Source organism: Lepeophtheirus salmonis, chromosome 3 (assembly GCF_016086655.4).
Source record: "Lepeophtheirus salmonis chromosome 3, UVic_Lsal_1.4, whole genome shotgun sequence".
NCBI lineage: Eukaryota > Metazoa > Arthropoda > Copepoda > Siphonostomatoida > Caligidae > Lepeophtheirus > Lepeophtheirus salmonis.
Window position 1 is genome coordinate 50,536,707 of NC_052133.2, and position 24,164 is coordinate 50,560,870.

Sequence of the window (24,164 nt, forward strand, 5' to 3'; positions counted from 1 at the left end):
TGAAAATGAGGAAATTAAGTTTTACCACAACTTTTTGGATTCATGAGCAATTCTTAAGCATTTATTAAAATTGTTTAGTTATTTTATTAAATTATATATTTTTTTATGAAACAAATAAATATAATTTAAGTCTTGAATGCCTATGTTAAAAAATGAAGTTTATTCATTTTATTAAAAAGTATTAATATAAAATTATTTTACACTTAAATCATTTACATTTTTAATCTTTTTTTATACAAATTATACAAAGGCACAGGAGAATATTTTTAATTTAAATAAAAGAAAATTGATTAATATAGTACATATTAAAGGCCTCTAGGGAAAAAGTGGACGATCAGTAGAAGAAGAGTAAATTTATATATTTAAGTACGGTGAAGTAGGAAGTGCCTTTGCTTTATCTTGTTGATGTATGTTTATTGGACGTGCCGTCAAAGTTTTGTGCGCTTTTATATGTTGAGAGTGATCCAACTCAATTTTCATAGGTGGTCCAGACATCAGTTTATCGTCTAGAGAGTCACTGAATATATCTTTAAATTCTTCCATGATTTTATCTATCTCTTTATTTAAGCATTGAACTTTGTTCACTAAAACATTTGGAAACCCTTCCGTGATGACATCAAATCTTTTGAAATCAATCATTTAAAAATACCTGCAGATTTGGACCCGGGATCTCTAAGTATTATAAATCCAACTCCAAAAAATTATTCGAACCATACTCTACAAATTAAATTTAAATTTTCAGTCCCTAAAATAATAAACCAACATATACAAATTTGATTAAAAATACACACATCTAAAAATCAGCTATTCTAATTTATAGTCTGTAATAATATTTTTGTGACCTTGGTTCTTAATCCATACATTTGACATTTGACATGCAACTCCATATCCACTTGACTAATTGTGCAAATCATTATGATATAGACTTTATGAACTATCACAAGTATTGTAAGATCAATCGAATACTTCATATTAATTAGTTATTTGAATGAAACTTACTACATAATGATCTTGTACAAACACGAGTTGAAGTTGATTCTATATTTTTGAAGGACAAATTAATCAGTTTTAATAATTAACTAAATAATGTATGTGTCTAAATTCAAAAATTATTGTATTTAGTATTGTAATTGTATCTATATTTCGTAGCAAGTAAATGTGTATTTCATTTCTGTATTCAGGATGAATAATTATTTTACTCACTAAATTATTTAATTAATTATTAAAACTGACAAGAGTGGTAGGCCAGAAAAATTTGATTCAAATGTGGCCATGGAAGCTTTTCAAGCCAATCCCAAAATATCAATATGTGTCTTGGCCAGTAGTCAGTACGATACATCAAATTGAAAATTCTAGCAAGCCCGATTACATGATGATCTAACCTTGTATTTCTATTAATCTTGTAGCCAAGATTAATACAAATACAAAGTTTATGGTGGATATCTTAGAAAAAGTAATAGAATTAATGGAGAAAATAAAGAAATGTGGAACTGAAAATCATAGTTGACCCTTTCAAAGAGAGATTTTGTTTTCTCGCTTGTGTCAAATAGGTGGTTCTAGTGAGCACCCTAGTACTGTAGATGCTTTTAATTGCATTCAACTTTCTAATGCTGTGTAAGCAAGTGTAAGTTGTTCCCAATGCTCCTTTTAAATGTAGAAAAACAAACCAAGAAACTCAATATATACCACCCTTTAATCAATGAGGACCTACATCTATCTCAAAAGAAGAGGAATTTAAACATCATAACTCGGAGGACTGCATATCTTTGTCCATGGCTCAAACTTTTGAAAGAGGATCCTAGACTGAATCTTTTCCTTCAACTCAACCAGATGAGTCCTTAATAGAGCTTAAAGAAATAGGTGTTGAAGTATTAGATTCAGACATGGAACAAAATTTCATGCCAAGTCAGGGTTTTATTTATGGTTGTGGATGGATTGCTCATAAATTTCAATATAAGTACCCGGAGTTAGGGAGGAAAACAGCTGATTTAGAAATGTCTGAAGTATCTCCTTTGGTCCAAGTAGTTTCCAAAAGGAGGTTAAGTCAACCTTCAGACCTATTACTAGAATCTTTTAAAAATTGTGAGTAATTATTTCAATTATTTCACGGAGATGACATAAGAAGGGGAAAAATATAATTAATTGACTAAATGATATTTTACAATCTTCAAATGCAAAACAAAATACATACAAGCTTCCTGCCAAAGTTATACTTAAATATGCAAGGACTTACATTCGAATAAAAAAAAAGGAAAGAAAAATATAACCAAGAAAAATCCAAAAATCTATGTAATAAAACTCTAAGAAATATTAACAAAATCATATCAATATTTGTAAAGATTATTATTATTCCCATAGATTAATATAATTGATAATGATATTTTTCCACATTATAAATATATATCTTAAAAAGCAGAAGTATCAATACATTATTATTATCCTCGTATTTTATTAATATCGTTGTTGAATTCAGAACTGTAGTTATTTGTAAAGTAGTTTTTGGGAGGGATGGACTTTGGATAAAGAAGTGGCCCAGGAGCTATTTACGATTCATGGACAGATCCGCCCATTTCATATGTGATATATTAATAAACAGAGAAGTTCAAATCCTTCTAGAGTTAATTCATAAAGGATATTGGATATCGTTCAAATAGATTTTTAAACTCTTGATGATTCTTATTGGTTGCCTTAAAGTATAGTGAACGTGAGATTAACGAAAGCTATATCCAAATCTTACGAGTCCGAGTTTGGATATTCCAAGTTTATACGCGTTCGGATTTCATAACAAATTTCCCTTGGAGAACAGTCCATTATAAGTTCTTGATGCCTCTAAATGTTAATGAACCATTCCATCTTCATTCAAAGTATCTTCTTATTAGTGGAATGAAATATATATGTGAGTAATTATCATGAGATGATAACAAAGACTAACATTTTTAATCTTTATGACACTCTCGATCGACGATTGTGAGGCTAAATCTATCCACTAAGTAGTTAATTTACTGAAAAAGGAAGAATATTGGTTTCGGAAGCTTCCTGGTCTTCTTAAGAGAACACTCTTTGTGTCCTCAAACATGGGTAAATATAACAATTTAACAAACTATTGCACATAATTGATATTAGGATATTTCTCTTACAACTATTGACTATTGATAATATTAATAATTATATAATTTATATGATCTGAATATATAAATATAATTAATGAACTTGTAAACAGAAACAGCTGACTATATTATGGTTTATTCAGCTAGCGAGCACTTTTATTTATTACATTGACTTTACATCTGCCTGGCGAAGTTAAAAAATGATCTGCCTTGTCTCTAAGTATCTTGATATCAAGTGGTTATCATGCAGTTCTAAGATTATAAGTGCACCCTCAAAAATGAGGCATCTACAAACAGACAAAAACATCCATGCAAATTTTACTCTATTAATCACAGGAGTCCGCAAGGGAGGAGGTTGTTTGCTTTTAACTATAATTTTTGATTAGAAAACAGGGGTTAAAAATATTTATTTTCTAAAAAAATGTCATCCGACCAAATTAGAGCTAAAATTTAAACTTTTTGAAATTTTTTCAGAGAAATAAAATTACTGCTTTAAAAAAGAGAACTGTCTACATTTTAAATAGCAGAGCTATTCACGGCTATTCGAGTATACATTATGACAGCTAAGCTGCTCTTCTCCAAAACATTCTTAAATTGTCAGGGGTACCAAGCTAATTTTTTTTTAGCATACCGGTCGATAACATACTCTCCACTCTGGAAATCACATTGAAAAATGAGAATTTTTTTTTCCAGAAAATACTTCTATATGCTACATAATATACTAATAATTAATTATAATATGAATGTTTGGAACGGACACTTAGCCGAATGACCACTTTGCTGAACAGAGACATTGCAGAATGGTAGTTTGCCTAAGGACCACTATGTTGAAGTATATAATAAACCTATTTGATGATGATTCATGCTCTAATAATATATAATTATAATTCCCATTCATTTTACTCCAAAATTAAAATATAATATGGTTAATTATTTGTCACAAATTGCAATAATTAAGTGATCATTCATTGATAATTAATTGATTCATTTAATTATGAGGATGGTCCAAAAGTTAATATTCATTATTGATCATTATGTGAACACAAAACAGTAGCATGGAGTTTGAGACATTGTCTTCGTTGGAACCACCAATGCCTTCCAAGCTTAAGCATAATTGCTGATTGATTCCAGTTGCATTTCAAGAATAGTTATATAGTCTTCATTTTTCATGGTGCCATCAATTTTGTGAAGTTCTCTAGTTACATTTGGAGCAAAGCAAGCCCAAATCATGATGCTTCCACCACCGTATTTCACTGTTGGAATAGTGTTTTTAGGATTGAAGGCTTGGCGCTTCTGTCGGCAAATGCGCTGATGCTGGTTGTGGGAAAACAACTCCAACTTTGTCTCATCTGACCACAGAACAATGCTCCAGAAGTTGAGTTCATCATCCTTTTGGTCATTGGTATACTTCAGCCTTGGCTTTATGTGCCTACTCTTGAGGAGTTGAGTTTTTCTTGGCACTCAACCCCGGAGACCATTTTTGTGCAAACCCCTCTACACAGTTGATTGTCTAACCAAAGTTCATGTTGCTTTCAACCCCTACTCGATGGATTTGAGAGTTGTTGTTGGATTCTTGGCAACCTCTCGGACTACATACCTCACTTGTGTTGGGCTCAGCTTGTACTTCCTGGAGGAAGATTTTTGACAGAGCCAGATCTTTTGAATTTTGTGAGGATGCTTTGGACAGAAGATTTTGGGACGGAAAATTTGATGGAAATTCTTTTTGGTGTAACTTTGATTATGGAAATTGACTACAAGCTGGTGGATGTTCTCACTGCACTCCATGGTCTTGTTTATTTTGAGTGTTGAATACGACTGAAGCATAAAACTGGGTCATCACACTTTTATTTCTCAGCTGATAGTTCAAGGAAATTCTGGAACTCTGTAGTACTTTATAGAAGTCTCTTAATCTTTCCAGACTTCACCATAATAAAAAAAAGTTTTTTTTATTTTTACCTTTTGAGGGGGATGAATACTTTTGAAACAGGCAAAAATTGTTTTCGAGGCATACAAATATAAGAAGTCGATATTTTCTGTCAATAAATAGTAATTAAATCGAAACCCCCGTCTTAGCCTGACCAAGTTCAAAAGAGGCATCTCTGTCAAAATTTCTGACTTCTAGGTTCAAAACTGTGGGAACACAAAAAAACAAGCATACAAACTCTCTTTTAATATATATACTCCAAATAATTATATCCTACAGCGGCGGCATACTACAGTTCTTTTCATCTTATGCGCAAAGTTGATAATTCTGTAGAGAAAAACGCGTGAAAGGAGAAGGAGGGGGAGAAAGACTTATGTATCACTGTTTAAAATACTGATGTAAAGACTTATGGTATCGTTGTTTAAAATACTGATGTAAAGACTTATGGCATCATTGTTTAAAATACTGATGTAAAGACTTATGGTATCATAAGTCATAAAATATTGATGTGATTATCATATGCCTGCTTAATTATGATTTTTGAGGGTATAACGAATGTATTTATTAGCAAAATGTTTAATGAAGATATACTACGTATAATTGACTTAGACGTTTTTTATCCGTTACAGTAGATCTGAAAATATCACTCTCCATGAAATTGTAATTCATTATGAACCATATTCTCAGAATAATAACTAATGAAACAACAAAGTAGAGTATTTCGAAATATATTTGAAGTTCCATGTTTAAAAAGAAGGCTTAAATTAAATATAATCCACATACTAAAAAATAAACCAACATACATTTATGTTAAATATACAAAATTAAACAATTATAATCATATAATTAATAATAACAATAAATTCAAAATACAGAATATTGAAATAATAGATTGATACAAATAATATTTTCTTGTTCTTACATGAATTCAGTTAAATATGTCATAGCTTTAAGTTGCTAAACAAAACCCAGACGTGGAGTTTAATAAAAAATATCATCATAATTTTTTCCTAATGTGGAAGTTGCTATATACAATTGTGCACATGATAGATATATCTCAACGGATGAGATTTAAATAATTATTAATAATAAAGTAAATGTCAAAATCATAAAATTAGACCATAAATATACTTATAAAAAAATCTTAGAATTAAATCCATTGTAAAGATTTAGTGCAAAAGCTAATTATTTAATAATGTCCGGCGATATTACTCCTTATTAAGGGCATCAAATAGATTTCCCCCCGTTATTTATTCTTGTACAACAACATACTATTATCATGAAGGATACATACAATTACTAAATATTAATTGACCATAGCTAATCCTTAAGTGATAAAAAAGTAATATTTATTGACTATGTAACATTAGAAAACCTAATGATCATATCCAAGTCTTTAAGTGAAGAAACTAGTCTCAGACAAACTAGTTGCAAACCATCCAAAGCTACTACCCCCGTTGTTGTGACCATTTAAGCAGTTGTTTTTGCCATTTAGTGAGTTGTTTATCATAATTCTTGATAATTTTAGCTAAAATAGAATCATATTTATGATTAGATTTAAAAAAAAAAATGAATACTTACTGTTAGATGGTACAAATTCAGAGTTCCATTTCGTAATTTGGTGTGGATGACTCTAAACAGGCTGAAAATTATCTTAACTTCACAATTTATAATGGAGGTATTTCTATAAATGACATCATTACCAACATCCTCTATTAATTAATGACGATTCCTCGGGAAGAAAATAATTTACCCGTGTATTTCTCCATAAATTTTTGAACGTAGGATGATTGCCAATGGATAAGGTTATATTACATGCAATAAGCATCTTTGTGAGATCAAAGTTAAAGTCTGACTTGATGTATTCATCGCTAACTTGATTTTATAGATGAATATCCATACTCTTGTTATGAGATGAGGATAATGAGTGGAGAAAAACAATCTTAAACAAAAATCAAGAAAATTAGAAAACCCCAATTATTTTTTTTACTTCATAATATATACATACAGCCAAAATTTCAGACATATTGAAGTCAATTATAGACTTTGATCTCAAATTTATGGGATGAACTAAGATTCTTAAGAATTTTAGCTATAATTTAGAACTTCTATTATGATTAAAGATACTTATAACGTATCAAACGTGAATCAAATAAAATACATCTATTCCATAATTCTTTTATTGGCTTCTTTAAATACTGTTTGCAGTGCTTCTGAAGGCTTAGTAAGAATAATTTATTTATTACTAAAAATAAAGAATAATTAGTCAAAGAATACAATTGTAATCTACTCTCAATTTTGAGAAAAGTCCTTCTAGCTTACTTTGGTGTTGACTTCTGTTGGATTACTTTTAAGTCAATGTTCTTTTGGTAAATACAACCATGTGGGCCCATTTTTCCATAAATTTGAAAGAATAAAATCAGATGCCAACATCCCGTCTGCTAGCCATATCTGCTGGATTATCAACTCCAGAGACGTGGTTCCAACATAATGTCGGAATTCTTTCCTGAATCATTTGTACTCTGTTGGCTGCATACGTCTTCCATCTGGCTGGCTGAGACTGTAGTCAGTGCCAGACAATAGTAGTGTCAGTCCAAGTATGAACTTTATCTACCTTATGTGGAATTAATGGTAAAAAGTGATCAATAATTTTTGCAGACAAAACTGCCGCTTCGAGTTCGAGCCGAGGAATAGTAACTTCCTTGAGAGGCCTTAGTCTTGTACGACTAACCATAAAGTACACATGAACTTCTCCATTCATGCCACACACTCTAAGATATGCAATAGCACCATATCCTTTATTTGACGCATCACAGAAGATGCAAATATCAAGTTAAGTGTTTTTATCTATGTGTGTACTCACACTTCTGAGCATACTAAAATTTTTAAGATTTTTTAAATCGTCCTTCCAAACATTCCATTTTTTTTTTATTTCTACAGGTACTTCTTCATCCCAATCATAATTCCCTTTCCATAGATCTTGAATTATTGTTTTTTCAAAAATAATACTGGGCTGTAAAATCCCTTTGGGTCAAAATATTTGGCCAATTCTGATAAAAGGGAGCGTTTAGTTAACTTTTTACTTTGAACATATTCCTCAATATAAAGAGAAAGGGTATCCACTTTTGGATCCCAAACATATCCTAACGTTTTAGAAGTATCCATTGATGACCTACGGTCTTCATTCACAATTAATCTTTCATCTAAAAAACTTAACGCCTCTTCAGAATTGCTCTGCCACTTTCTAAGTACAAACTGACCCCTTCATTCATTTCCATAGATCAGCAACCAACTTTTGAGCTTCCTTAATATTATTTGCCCCGGTTAAAACGTCATCAACATACATATCTTCTAAAATTATCTTAGAAGCATTTTTAAATTCGTTTTTATAGTTAATTGGATTCCACTGAACTGCCGAAATTGCAAAATGGGCTGCCCTTGCCGTTCCAAACACATGACGTGTATGCCTAAATTCTTTTATTGGACCATTATAATTTTCTCTCCAAAAAAAAAACCTTAGTAAATCACGATCTCCTTTGCTAATTGATACCTGGCTATACATTTTTGTAATATCCGACACTAGAGCAATTTTATGAAAAGACCACTTAAAAAGCAAATGAATGAGATCTAATTGCCTCTTTGGTCCTACTACTAAACAGTCATTCAATGAAAGCTCCGAATCAGATTTCATTGATCCATCAAAAACTATTCTAAGTTTAGTTGTCGAAGATGACTCCTTTATTACAGCATGACGTGGGAGGTAAAAAACAGGATTTTTATTCTTTAATTCTTCATAAGGAACCTCCTCCGCGGAACCAAGATCAATTGACTTTTTCATGACATTACAGTATTCTTCACATAATTTTATACTTTTTCTAAACCTAGACTCCAAGAAATTATATCTTCTTAAGGCCTTGTATCTTGAATCGCCGATTAAACCTATATTTTCTTTCAGAGGTAAGGGAACTTCTATTCTTCCGTCTACGAGCCTTCTAACTCTTTTCTCAAAAATAGCTTCAGGTCCTTTTTCATCAAGGGGTGGTAAATCTTTTGACTTCACTCCACATTCTTCCATTTCCCAAAAACGGCTTAAAATAGTATCATCGTTTCCTTTTGTTATGTGAGACACAAATAGTCTTTTCCGTTTATTACTGAGAAAATTGCCGCCAATTACCCAGCCAAGCCTTGTATTTCTCCCATATGGTTCGTTATAACCTCCAAATCTTGTAGGGTTATTTACCAAAAATAAAGACATCATATCAGCCCCGATCAATATATCCAATTTTCCAGGTTGATCGATATTATCTGCTAGAGGGAAGTTTCTTAAATGTGGACAGTCTAGAACTATCCTTGGTACTCCCATATGATAATCAGACAACTTATTTACTTCGTATGCAGAAGGCTGATTTTCATATCCGCACTTGTCCAAAACTGTGAGTTCGTGTCGATAATATTTATTACTTCCACCAGTCATGTTATCTACACCACTTAAAGATAAATAAAGTTCTTGACCCTTGCTGGAGCGCTTTCCTAGAGTAGAAAGAGCCCCTATTGCTCGCCCCTTTCTTTTTGTTGCCGTTATTTTGAACGTTATTTTGCTGTTTTGTCGCGTCCATTTCGGACTTTCTCTCACTGAACCCCCCAACCGAATCCCTTATTAATATGTTAGTGATTGTGTTAAACGTGGGGCCTGATTCAAAGGCTGACATCAACTCGATAATCATATTATCTTTTAACCTGTAAACGTATCTGGATGCCAGCAGACTCTTCACCTTCCTTGGTAGGTTTTTTGATGGTGGAGTTGCTTTGTTTTTGGCAAAGACTAGATGGTTTAGGTATGAATATACTACGTATGGTGTGAGCCCCTCCCTACTTGCAACAAACTCTTCGAAAAGATCAACAATCTTAATACATGTCGTCTGTGATAGAGGGGAGTCATTTAACTTAGTGAGACCCCTTTGATGCTTTAAGGTAAATGAAATAATTAGCCTTTCTTTTTTGCTAGGGTCCACCGTAGCCGCCGTAACTGTAGGGCCAGGTTGATCTTCAGGGACTGCGCCTTTTTTGTTTTTACCTGACGTCATAGAGGCCGCGACAACGGCCAGCAGTTCAGGGATGAATGAATCTAGATCCACCCCACTGGCCGTGTCTTCTAATAGCTTCAAGTCCTCTGGGTCAGGTGGTCCGGTGCTGTAGAGGACACTACTGCACTTTCCTCATTTGTAGGATCACCCCCCTGTGGGAGGTCTCCCATCATTCGTTTCATCTCTCTAATTCGCTTCAACAGGTCAAAACTCTCCGCTCTTACCTCCCTTGGAGTAGGAGACTGTAAAAGACGTTGGGGCGTTTTATCACCCTCAACGGGTGCAGTGTCAGCCTGAAGGGGGCCCACTGGGGTTGGGCTAGTGACTATATCCATGGGCCCCTCCACCGCCTCAGCACCCTCTGAATAATCCAAGACGATGGTTTCGATGGGTTGCTGGTTAGTGGCGTTATTATTTGTATTAAAGTTCCTCGATTTAGGAGGAATGGGTGGTGGAGACTTATCTTTAAATAAAAAGACCTCCCCACTTTTTACATGCCTCTTTGAGGTAGAGGCTTGGCCATTATCTGTAACAGACAGCCTCACTCTCTTCTTACTTAGGATTTTGGGAACTGCCCCTGTTGCTTGGCTCAACGAAACCGTATCTGCCTCACGCAAAGGGGGTTCAAACACATTAGGATTGGCAACCTCACTGTCGGGCACAAAAACCGACGAATTTGAGGTGTTGATGACAGCACGACTGGACGACCCCGATGGGTTTACCACCATGTCTTTGTAGGTCGGTGACGACCTAATTATTTGAATCTGCTCCCTAGTCATGTATTCATTTGTGCACAGTAAAAGATCTGTGATCTCGCCTGACGTTAGGGCTGGTTCCTGCGTTAGGACCTCTGCCTCCTGCTCGGAAAGGCTCATGGATATATCCCCAATGAGTCTTCCCCCCCGAGTTAGAAGCCGTAGCTTCAAGGTCAGCCATGACCTCAGAAACCCTTTTTTTTTATAGGTTGAGCGGTGGCATACTCTAACAAGGTCCGCGTGGGAAATGTCTCCATGTAAAGAGATTAGGAGGTTATTCATTTCCCTAGCACGTCCCCTGCTGATACCCATGCTCCGCGTAATCCGGGCTTCAGCATTGGCAAGCTTCTCTACGCCTTGATGACACTGGATGAAATTAGACCTACTTGGGAGCCTTCATCAAATATAACACGAACCCCAACTTTAGACCCCTTATGTAATGCAATAGTTCGAGCTGTCATTAACATAGCTGACACTTTCTCATCAGAACAGTGTCCAACATTTTGATTATTTTCTAGAGGAATAAACTACCTCGACTTTAAATTCAACCCTTTGCTTTGTATCACATCACTATGTAACAAATAATGATGCCTCCCATTGCACATTGAACACCTTCTATGTGATTGACATTGACTCTGTGAATGTCCCAAACTAAGACAATTGAAACAAGCACCTTTTTCATATGCTTGCCGCTTGCGTTCATCTATTGACTTTTCTTTAAAAGCCTGACACGTACCTAACCTATGTGAATTACTTGGACAGTGTTGGCAAACAGTAACTTGTGACACTACTCCTGACCTAAAATACTTGGAATCACCATCCATTTTTGTATCTTTATGTTCGGCGACGTAAAAATTCTTCAATAGTAACCTCCTTCTCAGAGTTATTTTCAACAAAATTCTCCCATTTGTCTCTTAAAGACCCGAAGATTTTATTTTCCAAAAATTGGCAGAATGAATTTTCTTGTATCTTTATTATCAATACAAACATCGTTGCCCTTTCGAGATCTTTGTATAAGCAAGATGTCGTCATGAAATTTGTGTAGATCTTTAAAGCTATCCTTGACACTTGCGATGTTAATAAGTTGATGTATAAGTTTTGAAATCACTACACGACCCCTATCATAAGAATCTGTGAGTACTTTCAAAGCTTCATCATAATTGTCATTGCAGATAGAAAGACCTGAAGTTCGTAACAAAGCTGAGCCCTTTAATGCGGAACGTAGATATGTGAATTTTGAAACAGAAGAAAGGTCTTGATTACAAATTATACTTTGAAATGTCTCTAACCAGCTTGAAAATTCTTCCACCTTACCATCAAATAAGGGAAGAGTCAACTTTGGTAAGGGAGGCAACCTGTTATCAGAACCACAGTTCTCTAATTTAGGCGCACAACCAACAGTGCCAACCTTAATCTTAAGTTCCATAATCTCTTTCAGCCTACTCATCTCATCATTTTGTTCCTTCTTCTTATCCTCAGCTTCTTCACTTAACTTCTCTCTTTTAACTGATCTAAGTCTCCTACTCAATTTTGAAAACTCATTTTCAACCTCATCATGAGCATCTAAAATAACTAAGTGTTTCTCTTCAGATATTTCGGAAGACAATTGGTCAAAATAATTAATTACCCTGTGATATTTTGTCGATAATAAAGACTCCGATTCTTGAAGATATAAATTACCTGACTCTAGGCTCACCTCTATGTCAGATTTAATAGTTAAAAAACTATCCTTAATTTTATAATATATTACCTCAGACCCCTTAGACATTTTTATATGTTAAATCAACTTTAAACAGAACCCTAATATATATATAAATGTGCGACAAACAACAAATAATGATCGAAAAAGACAAGTCAAAGGTGTCTTTAAAGCAACTATTAAACTTAAATTTAACAAGACTAATATATAATGTAATTGAAATATAACGAATTATAAATTAAATATGAAAGGTTGCATTGACAACTGGATTGTTCCGTACGGTTTCAAAGCATTTAATATCCAGCGATTACCGTTACTAGGATCGATGTTCAAATTCGCGTTGAAGATATCCGGCCCGAAGGAACAAATGTTAGAGCACCTTCGACTTCTCTACTTCCCCTTTTCTCGTTTAGGCGGAACGTTGATTAATTAATAATAAGTGTACTGTAATGTTTTCTATCAGAAAACTATATTCTATTGTTATACACGGGAGTCTCAATACACACTGATAAAGACACGCTAAAGCAATAGGAGTGAAGAGAATACCTTTCAATGTTCCTCCAATCACAATCCAGTGTTGTCTTACATATATATACAAATAAACCCTACCCTACAAAACACTCACTCGTTTATGAGTGAACACATCATGATAATTAATAACGAGGTAGTGATTAGTACTTATTCCGTTTGAATCGTTCTCCTGTTTTTTTATTTTTATATTTCTTATTATAGTAGTTGTATTAACTATTTTGTCCTAGGTTCGAACTCATACATAGTGAAATTTCGATAGTATGTATGTATGAAGATTTTAGGGATAATTCTATCATTATAATTTATAGTATAAAGCGAAATATACTTGAGGTAAAATGGCTTTAAGGCATAATGTCCTGGGGCAAAATTGTTTCCGGCAAAAGTGCTTATTGCCCTGATGTAGATAACTAGTTAAAACTATAAATACAATAAAAATAATACACTATAAATAAAACTTATTTATAAGCTAAGTGTTTTTCTAAATGGTTATACATAGTAGGTATTAAGTACCATTAACTTTTGTAACTTGAAAGTTAGCTCATTTATAAGTTTACTCTACAAATTTCCAACGTGCTTTTTAGCCTATATAATCTCAATTCCTGAATATCTCTTAAAGTCTTAATTATTATGTTGAGTATAGAATAGCCATTGGGCAGGCTAGTTCATACCTTACTCTTATGAATAGTTATTGTCATTAGAGTAGTTTTCTATGCGTGGTCTATAGTCTATACAATCACGATTCTCAAACACCTCTAAATTCTAAACTATTATGTTACTTAGAGCGTAGTCACATGCCATGCTAGTACATTACTTAGTCTTGTGAATAGTTAATATCATCGGAGTAAAGAGTAAGGTTGCAGTGAGAGGTTGGTTCTATCGTTGTTCCTCAGTTACAAGTGCATAAATTATGTTTAGAACTTTTGAATGTATTAGTAATAGATAGATTTAGATCAGTTTCATTTGTTGTTCATCTTGTTAAATATCTCATTTTCCAAATAATTTATATATAGGTGGCATAGAACTACCTATAGGTATATATGTATGGGCTCTAGACTTAAATGACTCTATAGTACATATAGAGACTATGAAATATATTATTAAAAAATAAAAAAAATTGTGTGGGAGCTGTAGATTCGGAGCCGGTGACATTGAAAATACTGGAGTCTGAGTTAAGCGTTTTATTTGCCGACTCTGGAGTTCCGATATAAAATTATCTTTGAATACATTTCTCCACGTATTTTTTTTTTTCATTGTGTTGGTTATTCTCCAAAAGTTTTTAATTCTCCCAATGGCTCCCAATTAGTTGCATCAAGGATTTCATCTCCTTTTCTTTTAACTCTTCTAATTGACCCAACTCCTTAATAACCCTATTATAATGAAAACGCTTTCTAATGCACAGAATATGTCATACTGCAATATTATATTTTATAAAATTACAAATATTAACATCACATACTAGTACATATTTATAACTCCCAAGACAGAAATAATAATAACTTATGTATTCATAAAAGAATAGCATATAAAAAATATATAAGAATAACATATATATTTAATATAAATAAAAAATATAAAGAAGATCATCAAGTGCCGAGTGTTTAGTATGGTGTTTCAAAGCCCAGTGTTGTCAAAAGCTTTTGAATAAGTTTTGCACTTCACTATCCTCAACCGTAGAGTCATTAGAGAACTCAATAGTATCAGTTACCTCATGACAAACACTTTTACTTCATGTTATTCCCATTGTCATCCTATTCTAGGGCTCAGTATATGACAATAACAATTAGGAATCCTCATAGTTAGAGTCCCGAATTCTGATAGATTCTTGTTGTGTCGGTTCAAGCTGTTCAACGTTGGGTATATTGGTTTCTTGTAGCATTTCTTCTCTAAACCCATTTTGCACAGATTCCATCTCTTGATGAACCCTTTTCCACTTCTTGCTGTGAGCTTGTCTGGCTAACTGCTCTTGACTCATTCCTAGAAAATTCGTAAAAAAATTAACTTCAAATAATAATTTAGCTTATTAATGAAGTTGTAAAAAAAAAATATTTTTTGAATAACAGCGACACTAACCACTTAAACAAAAACTAGTTAAATACTGAAGGGAATAGGGGGCTTATAAAAAAAGCAAGCCGAACAACCTTAGGTAATCACTTGTTAAAAAAAAATATGACTTTTGGTTTGGTTCTCATCGATTTGAAAGTTTTTGATGTTGAGACCAATCCTTTCCAAAAGTAGTTCCATCGTCCAAATTTGCGCCACAAGGGTATTAAAGAGTTATGTAAGATTGTGGTTAGTAATAGGGATTAGGAACATTTATTGAATTGTTTTCAAGAAGAAACAGGCCCAGCAGCTCACTTTACCCGCGATGTGAATTGGGGGAGTGAGAATCTGGGTGGCGACATATACTAAGACAATATGTCTAACAAAAAAAGCTTTTGAAATTGTCTTATACTAGACAACGTGAAAGTCAAAGTTATAAGAGATTTATCTTTTACAATGAGTATGTGTCAAATTTATAAAAAGATTTGAAGTACACTTTGCTCACACTTACAGTGACTGCACTAGCACTGAAGGTGGAGCTAAAACACAATAAAAACCCACGATTGGGTGATGTTGGAGTAGTTTTTAAAAGTTGTTTTGTGTACTAGTATAGAAGAATAGAAAAAGGAGAAGAAACATTAAATTCGGTTACCTGCATACCATATGTTAGAAGGTTTTGATGGTATCACGGGTTGAGCCTATCGTTCTCTGGCTCCCTTCTTTACCCACGTTTTGAATTGGGGGAAAAGGGAGAGGAACATGGACATGTGAATTTACAGGAAAGAAAAAGGATTTTTTAAAAAACTGACCTGTTGAGCTAAGCTCTCCTGTCCGGTCTCTCACGCTCTATCCGATACAACGAATGAGACGTCGTGAGGACCTTCATTTGAATATAGTTTATGTACATGGGAGGGATGCCAAGGGTTTTATGTAAATCTGTGTATGCCTTCCTTGACATCACACCTCGCCAGTTAAAAACTAAGGGTACAACAATTATGTTGTCTCTATTGAAATTTTCGGGAAGGTTTAAGTATTTAATTATGGATTCCTTAAACTCATTTGACCCGTATAATCTGCATTTTTCCTCCTCTCTTTCACTGAGGAGACAGTTATCTGAGACTATGGTAGGGTCCGCCAGGTAGACCTTGTCATCCTTACGAATAATCAGGTCAGGCTTTAAGCATGAGCCCTTGTGGGGGACCACATTATCTTTTGTAAACGGTATACTCCTATGGGTCAAGGAGCGCTCCACCAGCTCTTGAATGGCATCGTGGCGCTTTGTGCGTGCTCCATGAACCCTTGGGCAAACCTGTAGAATGTGTGCCAAATTTTTGACCTTGTCCGCACAGGACTCACACTTATTGCCACCCTCCAAAGTTTTAAATCTTGCAATTTTCGACTTGGTGGTGACGGACCCAGCCATGATTTGAACCGCCGGGGCGAACTCCAGGTCGGAAACATTCATTGTCCTGGAAGTCAGGAACGAGAAGTTCTTGTGTCCCTGTTGTGATGACTCCAGCCCCTGTGTATCTATTTTTTTATAGAGAGCTTTTTTATAGAGCTCAGGGGTCTGGTCACTCGAGGAACACGTTAATCCGCCTATTTGGATTGTTTTTATTTCAGTGATTTGTGGGAAAAATTTGCACGCTTCGCGAACAATCTTGTCCGAACTGTCCCTTAATGCCCGAGCCCTGCCATTTGCAAGAGTCCGACTGGCGATCAGGAGCTCTCTGAGCCCTAACCCACCGTCTGCTACCCGTGCATGGTAGAACTCTTTGGGGGTGTCATGGGACAGCTTGGTCCATTCCCTAACTGATTTGCGTATTAGAAGGTCGCATCCCTTTACATCCCTAAAGCGACATTTGCCATAGGTGAGGGGGTACAGGAGACGAGGGATGAGATGGTCCCTGAGGCCAATGAACCTTTGAAAGGTGTTGAGCTTACTGGCCTCCAGGTTGCGAATCCCATCCTTTAGCTTGTCATAGATGTTGGCATATTCAACCCCTAAGGCAGAGTATTGGATTCCTAAATATTTATAGGTTTCCCCAACTGCCATCGGGGTGATACTTTTGCCATCTATAATAAGTTTTGCTCCTGCATCCACGAAATATTGATTCGTTTTTGTGTTGTGGTCAATGTAGGTGAATGCACATTTTTTGTGGTTTGCATCAAGACCCACCTCTTTGCATTGACCTAAAAAGTTATTACACAGTTTTTGTAGACTTTTAGGGTCCTCAGCTATGAGGACGGCGTCGTCCGCAAATAAGAGGGTTCTTACTTGCTCGGTCCCTAACTTATACGGCTTAAACCCTTTAAGTGCTACATTATTGGTATTGGCCAGACACCAGTCCAACACAAAATTGAACAGGTACCCCGAAAGTGGGTCACCCTGTAAGATGCCTGACCTGAATTTGACTGCTTCCTTGCCTTGTAGAGTGGCCGAGGCGTTACCATAGACAAAACTGAAGTATTTTAAGAGGAGTGGTGGAACACCTGATCTCTCGCAGGCCTTCAACAGTGACTCATGAGAGACAGAGTCAAAGGCCTTAGAGAAATCGATGAAAGCTAAAGCCACCCTCCTTTTCTTATTGTTTTTTGTTGCTAACTTAAGCAGTGAATTTAGGACTAGGGAGTTTTCTGAGCAGCCATTCACCTCACGAAAACCCTTCTGACATTCGTCAATAGGGACCTGCTTTAGCCGATTGGCTATGACTTTATGCAGGACCCGGGTAACGTGTGGCAGGACTGTAATAGGCCGAAAATCTCCCATGTCCGTGGGCTCGTCCTTCTTTGGAACAAACGAGGTGTTCCCACAAAGAAGCTCTGGGGGTAATTCACCCAAAAGCAATACCTTGTTGTACAGTTTTGTGATTACAGGGATGTCGAGAGATCTGAACATGCCTCCATCCATACCAAGAGGGTCCCTCCCTGCACCTGCAGATGGTAGGCAATGCCTAACCTCATCCTCCGTAATCACCTTCTGCAACTTGTAAAGTATATTCCCAACCGGAGTAGGATTCCTGTCATCAGTCTTTGAGGCAGTGGAAAATTTTTCCGCCCATCCCTCCAAAAATGCCTCTGGCATTTTTATGTTTTTAAGGTGGGACGAGACCTTGCCATCAATGACCGCTGACATTGTTTTCCCGAAATCTTTCCGTAGGGCTTGCTGGAGCGCTTTCCCAGAGTAGAAAGAACCCCTATTGCTCGCCCCTTTTCGTTTGTTGCCGTTGTGTTGCTGCTTAGCAGCGTCCATTTCGGACTTTCTCTCGTTGAACCCCCCCACCGAGTCCCTTATTAGTAAGTTTGTTAGTTTGTTAAATGTGGGGCCTGATTCAAGGGCCGACATCAACTCGATTATCATGTTATCCTTAAGCCTATAAACATATCTGGCTGCCAGCAAACTCTTCACCTTCCTCGGGAGGTTTTTTGATGGTGGAGTTGCTTTGTTCTTGGCATAGACCAGATGGTTAAGGTAGGAATATACGACGTATGGTGTCAGCCCCTCCCTACTAGCAACAAATTCCTCAAACAGATCAACAATCTTTATACATGTTATTTTTGATAGAGGGGAGTCGTTTAATTTGGTTAGCACCCCCTGGTGCTTAAGGGTGAACGAAGTAATCAGTCTCTCCCTTTTTGAAGGGTCCACCGTAGCTGTCGTGACTTTTGGGCCAGGTTGGACTTCAGAGACCGTGCCTTTGTTTACTTTTTCCCGACGTCATAGAGGCTGCGACAACGGCCAGTAGTTCTGGGATCAATGAATCTAGATCCACCCCACTGGCCGCGTCTTCTAATAGTTTCAGGTCCTCCGGGTCAGGTTGGTTCGGTGCTGTAGTGGACACAGCAGAACTTTCTTCATTGATAGGTTCACTCCCCTGTGGGAGGTCCCCCATCATTCGTTTCATGACTCTTATTTTTTCTAACAAATCAAGCTCTCCGTTCTCACCTCCTGAGGAGTAGGAGACTGTGAGGGACGTGGAGGCGTTTTATCACCCTCAACGGGTGCAGTGTCAACCTGACGGGGGCCCGCTGGGGTTGGGCTAGTGGCTATATCCATGGGCCCCTCCACCGCCTCAGCACCTTCTGAATCGTCCAAGACGATGGTTTTGAAAATAGGCTGGTTATTTGCGTCGTTATTTGTTTTAAAGCTCCCCGATTTAGGAGGAATGGGTCAGTTGGTTATATCTGTTCATAAACATAAATACTTAATGATATCATTACAGCATTACTAAATTTTTGTTAAATGCTGTTTACATATATAATAATTATAATTTTCTTATCATAATACTAATTATTTTACATTTATGATCCTTAATTAGTACAGATTCTTATTTTAGATTAAAGTTCATTTAGTATTTTATATTTTTGAACTTGATAGATCATTTAATAATTATTTGTTTATTATTGTTATTTTTGTTACATACAGTATACAAACGTTTTTAAAGAATAATTAGGTTATATTAGTCCCATTAGCGCAGTGGATAGCGCGTTGGACTTCTAACCATAATAAGAAGTAATCCAAAGGTCCTGGGTTCGACCCCCAGATGGGATGTCATGTATTTTAATTTACTATTTAAGTTATTTATTTATAATAATTTTAAATATGTGTTAATTTTTGGTTTTTTAATATATTCAATTTGATAGTTTTGTTAATAATTATTTGTTTATTGTTGTGATAATTATTGTCATTTTTTTTTCCTAAAAAAAGTAAATAATATTAGTTTTTAAGACTTATGTTTATAAATGTATCTCCACTTTTTTATATATTTTCATACAGATTATTGTAATTTACTCACGTTATTAATAAGTCAGGATGGCCGAGTGGTCTAAGGCGCCAGACTCAAGATATATTCTTGTCTCTAGATAAGGGGCTAATGGGTGTTCTGGTCCTCAATTGAGGGCGTGGGTTCAAATCCCACTCCTGACAGTAATTGCTTTTTTTTTTTTAATTTTTTTAAATATTATTTCTAAGTATATGTTACAATGGGGGTATAGCTCAGTGGTAGAGCATTCGACTGCAGATCGAATGGTCCTTGGTTCAACTCCGAGTGCCCCCTCAGCCTGTGACCTCTCGCAGTTAAAGCAAGGAAGGCATAGAGATTGAATATAAAGAAACATGGCCCTGTGTTCTCGTGAAAGAATGGGCCTCCCCTTGCCTGCTAGGGGGGTTTCTAAAATTTGGTTTTGTTCCCTAAGGAACAGGTACTTATATGGTCCTAATTTACTTTTTATAATCCCTAAACAAGGATTTCCTTAGCGGACCATGTTTCCCTATGATAATTACCCTGCCTCCCTTTATATATTTTTCATTATTACATAGTTATTACATTAGACTATACATTATTTATAGGTAGTTATAAAATGTAGTAAATTAAAAGTAAAATAAGGTATGCAATAAAAATATGAAAAAGGAACATAATACAGGTAGTTTAAAAAAAATAAATATACATTTAAGATAGAAATAAAAGATAAATTAAAATCATATTAAAAAAAAAAACGGCTTTGGCCTTGGCTTGTCTAAATTTGATGAAGCACCATGGTCCATCCGTGTTTGGTTTGGTTCTCATCCGATTCCAATTTTTGATGTTGAGACCAATCCTTTCCAAAAGCAGTTCCATCATCCAATTTCGCCACAAGGGTATTAAAGAGTTATGTAAGTTTGTGGTTAGTAAAAGGGATTAGGAACATTTATTGGATATTTTACAAGAAGAAACAAGCCCAGCAGCTCACTTTACCCGCGATGTGAATTGGGGGAGTGAGAAACTGGGTGGCGACATATACTAAGACAATATGTCTAACAAAAGTTTTATGAAATTGTCTTATACTAGACAACGTGAAAGTCAAAGTTATAAAAGATTTATCATTCACAATGAATATGTGTCAAATTTATAAAAGATGGGAAGTACACACTGCTCACACTTACAGCGACTGCACTAGCACTGAAGGTGGAGCTAAAACACAATAAAAACCCACGATTGGGTGATGTTGGAGTGATTTAAAAAGTTGTATTTGTGTACAATTATTATAAAAGAAGATAAAAAGAGAAGAAACATTTAGTTTGATTACCCGCATACCATATGTTAAAAGGTTTAAATGGTATTTAGGGTTAAGCCTACTGTTCACTGGCTCCCTTCTTTACCCACGTTTTGAATTGGGGGAAAAGGGAGAGGAACATGGACATGTGAATTTACAGGAAAGAAAAAAGATTTTTTAAAAACAGACCTGTTGAGCTAAGCTCTCCTGTCCGGTCTCTCACGCTCCATCCGATACAACGAATGAGATGTTGTGAGGACCTTCATTTGAATATAGTTTATATACATGGGAGGGATGCCAAGAGTTTTATGTAAATCTGTGTATGCTTTCCTTGACATCACACCTCGCCAATTAAAAACTAAAGGTACAACAACAATGTCGTCTTTATTGAAATTTTCGGGAAGGTTTAAGTATTTAATTATGGATTCCTTAAACTCATTTGACCCGTATAATCTGCATTTTTCCTCCTCTCTTTCACTGAGGAGACAGTTATCTGAGACTATGGTAGGGTCCGCCAGGTAGACCTTGCCATCCTTGCGAATAATCAGGTCAGGCTTTAAGCATGAGCCCTTGTGGGGGACCACATTATCTTTGGTGAACGGTATACCCCTATGGGTCAAGGAGCGCTCCACTAGCTCTTGAATGGCATCGTGGCGCTTTGTGCGTGCTCCATGAACCCTTGGGCACACCTGTAGAATGTGTGCCAAATTTTTGACCTTGTCCGCACAGGACTCACACTTATTGCCACCCTCCAAAGTTTTAAATCTTGCGATTTTCGACTTGGTGGTGACAGACCCAGCCATGATTTGAACCGCCGGGGCGAACTCCAGGTCGGAAACGTTCATTGTCCTAGAAGTCAGGAACGAGAAGTTCTTGTGTCCCTGTTGTGATGACTCCAGCCCCTGTGTATCTACTTTTTCTAGAGAGCTTTTTTATAGAGCTCAGGGGTCTGGTCACTCGAGGAACACGTTAATCCGCCTATTTGGATTGTTTTTATTTCAGTGATTTGTGGGAAAAATTTGCACGCTTCACGAACAATCTTGTCCGAACTGTCCCTTAATGCCCGAGCCCTGCCATTTGCAAGAGTCCGACTGGCGATCAGGAGCTCTCTGAGCCCTAACCCACCGTCAGCTACCCGTGCATGGTAGAACTCTTTGGGGGTGTCATGAGACAGCTTGGTCCATTCCCTAACAGACTTGCGTATTAGCAGGTCGCATCCCTTTACATCCCTAAAGCGACATTTGCCATAGGTGAGGGGGTACAGGAGACGAGGGATGAGATGGTCCCTGAGGCCAATGAACCTTTGAAAGGTGTTGAGCTTACTGGCCTCCAGGTTGCGAATCCCATCCTTTAGCTTGTCATAGATGTTGGCATATTCAACCCCTAAGGCAGAGTATTGGATTCCTAAATATTTATAAGTTTCCCCAACTGCCATCGGGGTGATACTTTTGCCATCTATGATAAGTTTCGCTCCTGCATCCACGAAGTATTGATTTGTTTTTGTATTATGGTCAATGTAGGTGAAGGCACATTTTTTGTGGTTCGCATCAAGACCCACCCCTAAAAGTTATTACCTAGACTTTTAGGGTCCTCAGCTTGACGTCGTCCGCAAATAAGAGGGTTCTTACTTTCGGTTAACTTATAGCTTAAACCCTTTAAGTTACGTTATTGTATTGGCCAGACACCAGTCCAACACAAAATTTAGGGTCACCCTGCAAGATGCCTGACCTGAAGTTGACTGCTTCTTTGCCTTGTAGAGTGGCCGAGGCGTTCATAGCAAACTATATATTCCCAACCGGAGTAGGATTCCTGTCATCAGTCTTTGAGGCAGTGGAAAATTTTTCCGCCCATCCCTCCAAAAATGCCTCTGGCATTTTTATGTTTTTAAGGTGGGACGAGACCTTGCCATCAATGACCGCTGACATTGTTTTCCCGAAATCTTTCCGTAGGGCTTGCTGGAGCGCTTTCCCAGAGTAGAAAGAACCCCTATTGCTCGCCCCTTTTTCGTTTGTTGCCGTTGTGTTGCTGCTTAGCAGCGTCCATTTCGGACTTTCTCTCGTTGAACCCCCCCACCGAGTCCCTTATTAGTAAGTTTGTTAGTTTGTTAAATGTGGGGCCTGATTCAAGGGCCGACATCAACTCGATTATCATGTTATCCTTAAGCCTATAAACATATCTGGCTGCCAGCAAACTCTTCACCTTCCTCGGGAGGTTTTTTGATGGTGGAGTTGCTTTGTTCTTGGCATAGACCAGATGGTTAAGGTAGGAATATACGACGTATGGTGTCAGCCCCTCCCTACTAGCAACAAATTCCTCAAACAGATCAACAATCTTTATACATGTTATTTTTGATAGAGGGGAGTCGTTTAATTTGGTTAGCACCCTCTGGTGCTTAAGGGTGAACGAAGTAATCAGTCTCTCCTTTTTGAAGGGTCCACCGTAGCTGTCGTGACTTTTGGGCCAGGTTGGACTTCAGAGACCGTGCCTTTATTACTTTTTCCCGACGTCATAGAGGCTGCGACAACGGCCAGTAGTTCTGGGATCAATGAATCTAGATCCACCCCACTGGCCGCGTCTTCTAATAGTTTCAGGTCCTCCGGGTCAGGTTGGTTCGGTGCTGTAGTGGACACAGCAGAACTTTCTTCATTGATAGGTTCACTCCCCTGTGGGAGGTCCCCCATCATTCGTTTCATGACTCTTATTTTTTCTAACAAATCCAAGCTCTCCGTTCTCACCTCCTGAGGAGTAGGAGACTGTGAGGGACGTGGAGGCGTTTTATCACCCTCAACGGGTGCAGTGTCAACCTGACGGGGGCCCGCTGGGGTTGGGCTAGTGGCTATATCCATGGGCCCCTCCACCGCCTCAGCACCTTCCGAATCGTCCAAGACGATGGTTTCGAAAATAGGCTGGTTATTTGCGTCGTTCTTTGTTTTAGAGCTCCCCGATTTAGGAGGAATGGGTGGTGGAGTCCTATCTTTAAATAGGAAGACC

At 36.7% G+C, this 24,164-nt stretch overlaps 1 protein-coding gene, 1 long non-coding RNA gene and 3 other non-coding genes across 6 annotated transcripts in view; 4 read left to right on the forward strand and 1 right to left on the reverse strand.

The window, feature by feature from the left end:
- Positions 1 to 6,500: 6,500 nt before the first annotated feature.
- LOC121115391 (uncharacterized) lies at positions 6,501 to 9,505 on the reverse strand. The gene is made up of 2 exons (XM_040709612.2): positions 6,613 to 9,505; positions 6,501 to 6,559 (listed from the first exon to the last, which is right to left on the reverse strand). The coding sequence occupies exon 1, from the start codon at positions 9,503 to 9,505 to the stop codon at positions 8,300 to 8,302; it is 1,206 nt and encodes a 401-aa protein (XP_040565546.1). The 3' UTR covers positions 6,501 to 6,559; positions 6,613 to 8,299.
- A 3,431-nt stretch (positions 9,506 to 12,936) lies between these two features.
- LOC121115331 (uncharacterized) overlaps positions 12,937 to 24,164 on the forward strand; it is a 28,502-nt gene continuing 17,274 nt past the window's right edge. For both annotated transcript variants that reach the window (XR_011779491.1, XR_011779499.1), the window contains exon 1: positions 12,937 to 13,233. This is a non-coding gene — a long non-coding RNA (uncharacterized lncRNA). The remainder of the gene's footprint in view (positions 13,234 to 24,164) is intronic.
- On the forward strand, positions 19,604 to 19,692 carry TRNAR-UCU (transfer RNA arginine (anticodon UCU)). The gene is given in 2 exon segments: positions 19,604 to 19,640; positions 19,657 to 19,692. It is a non-coding gene; the product is annotated as a tRNA-Arg (tRNA).
- Positions 19,948 to 20,067, forward strand: TRNAL-CAA (transfer RNA leucine (anticodon CAA)). Its single transcript has 2 exons — positions 19,948 to 19,985; positions 20,022 to 20,067. It is a non-coding gene; the product is annotated as a tRNA-Leu (tRNA).
- Positions 20,126 to 20,197, forward strand: TRNAC-GCA (transfer RNA cysteine (anticodon GCA)). Its single transcript has one exon. It is a non-coding gene; the product is annotated as a tRNA-Cys (tRNA).

Bases quoted from the DNA above. Each gene is read 5' to 3' on its own strand.
- LOC121115391 (XM_040709612.2), bottom strand. From the start codon at position 9,505: ATGACTGGTGGAAGTAATAAATATTATCGACACGAACTCACAGTTTTG.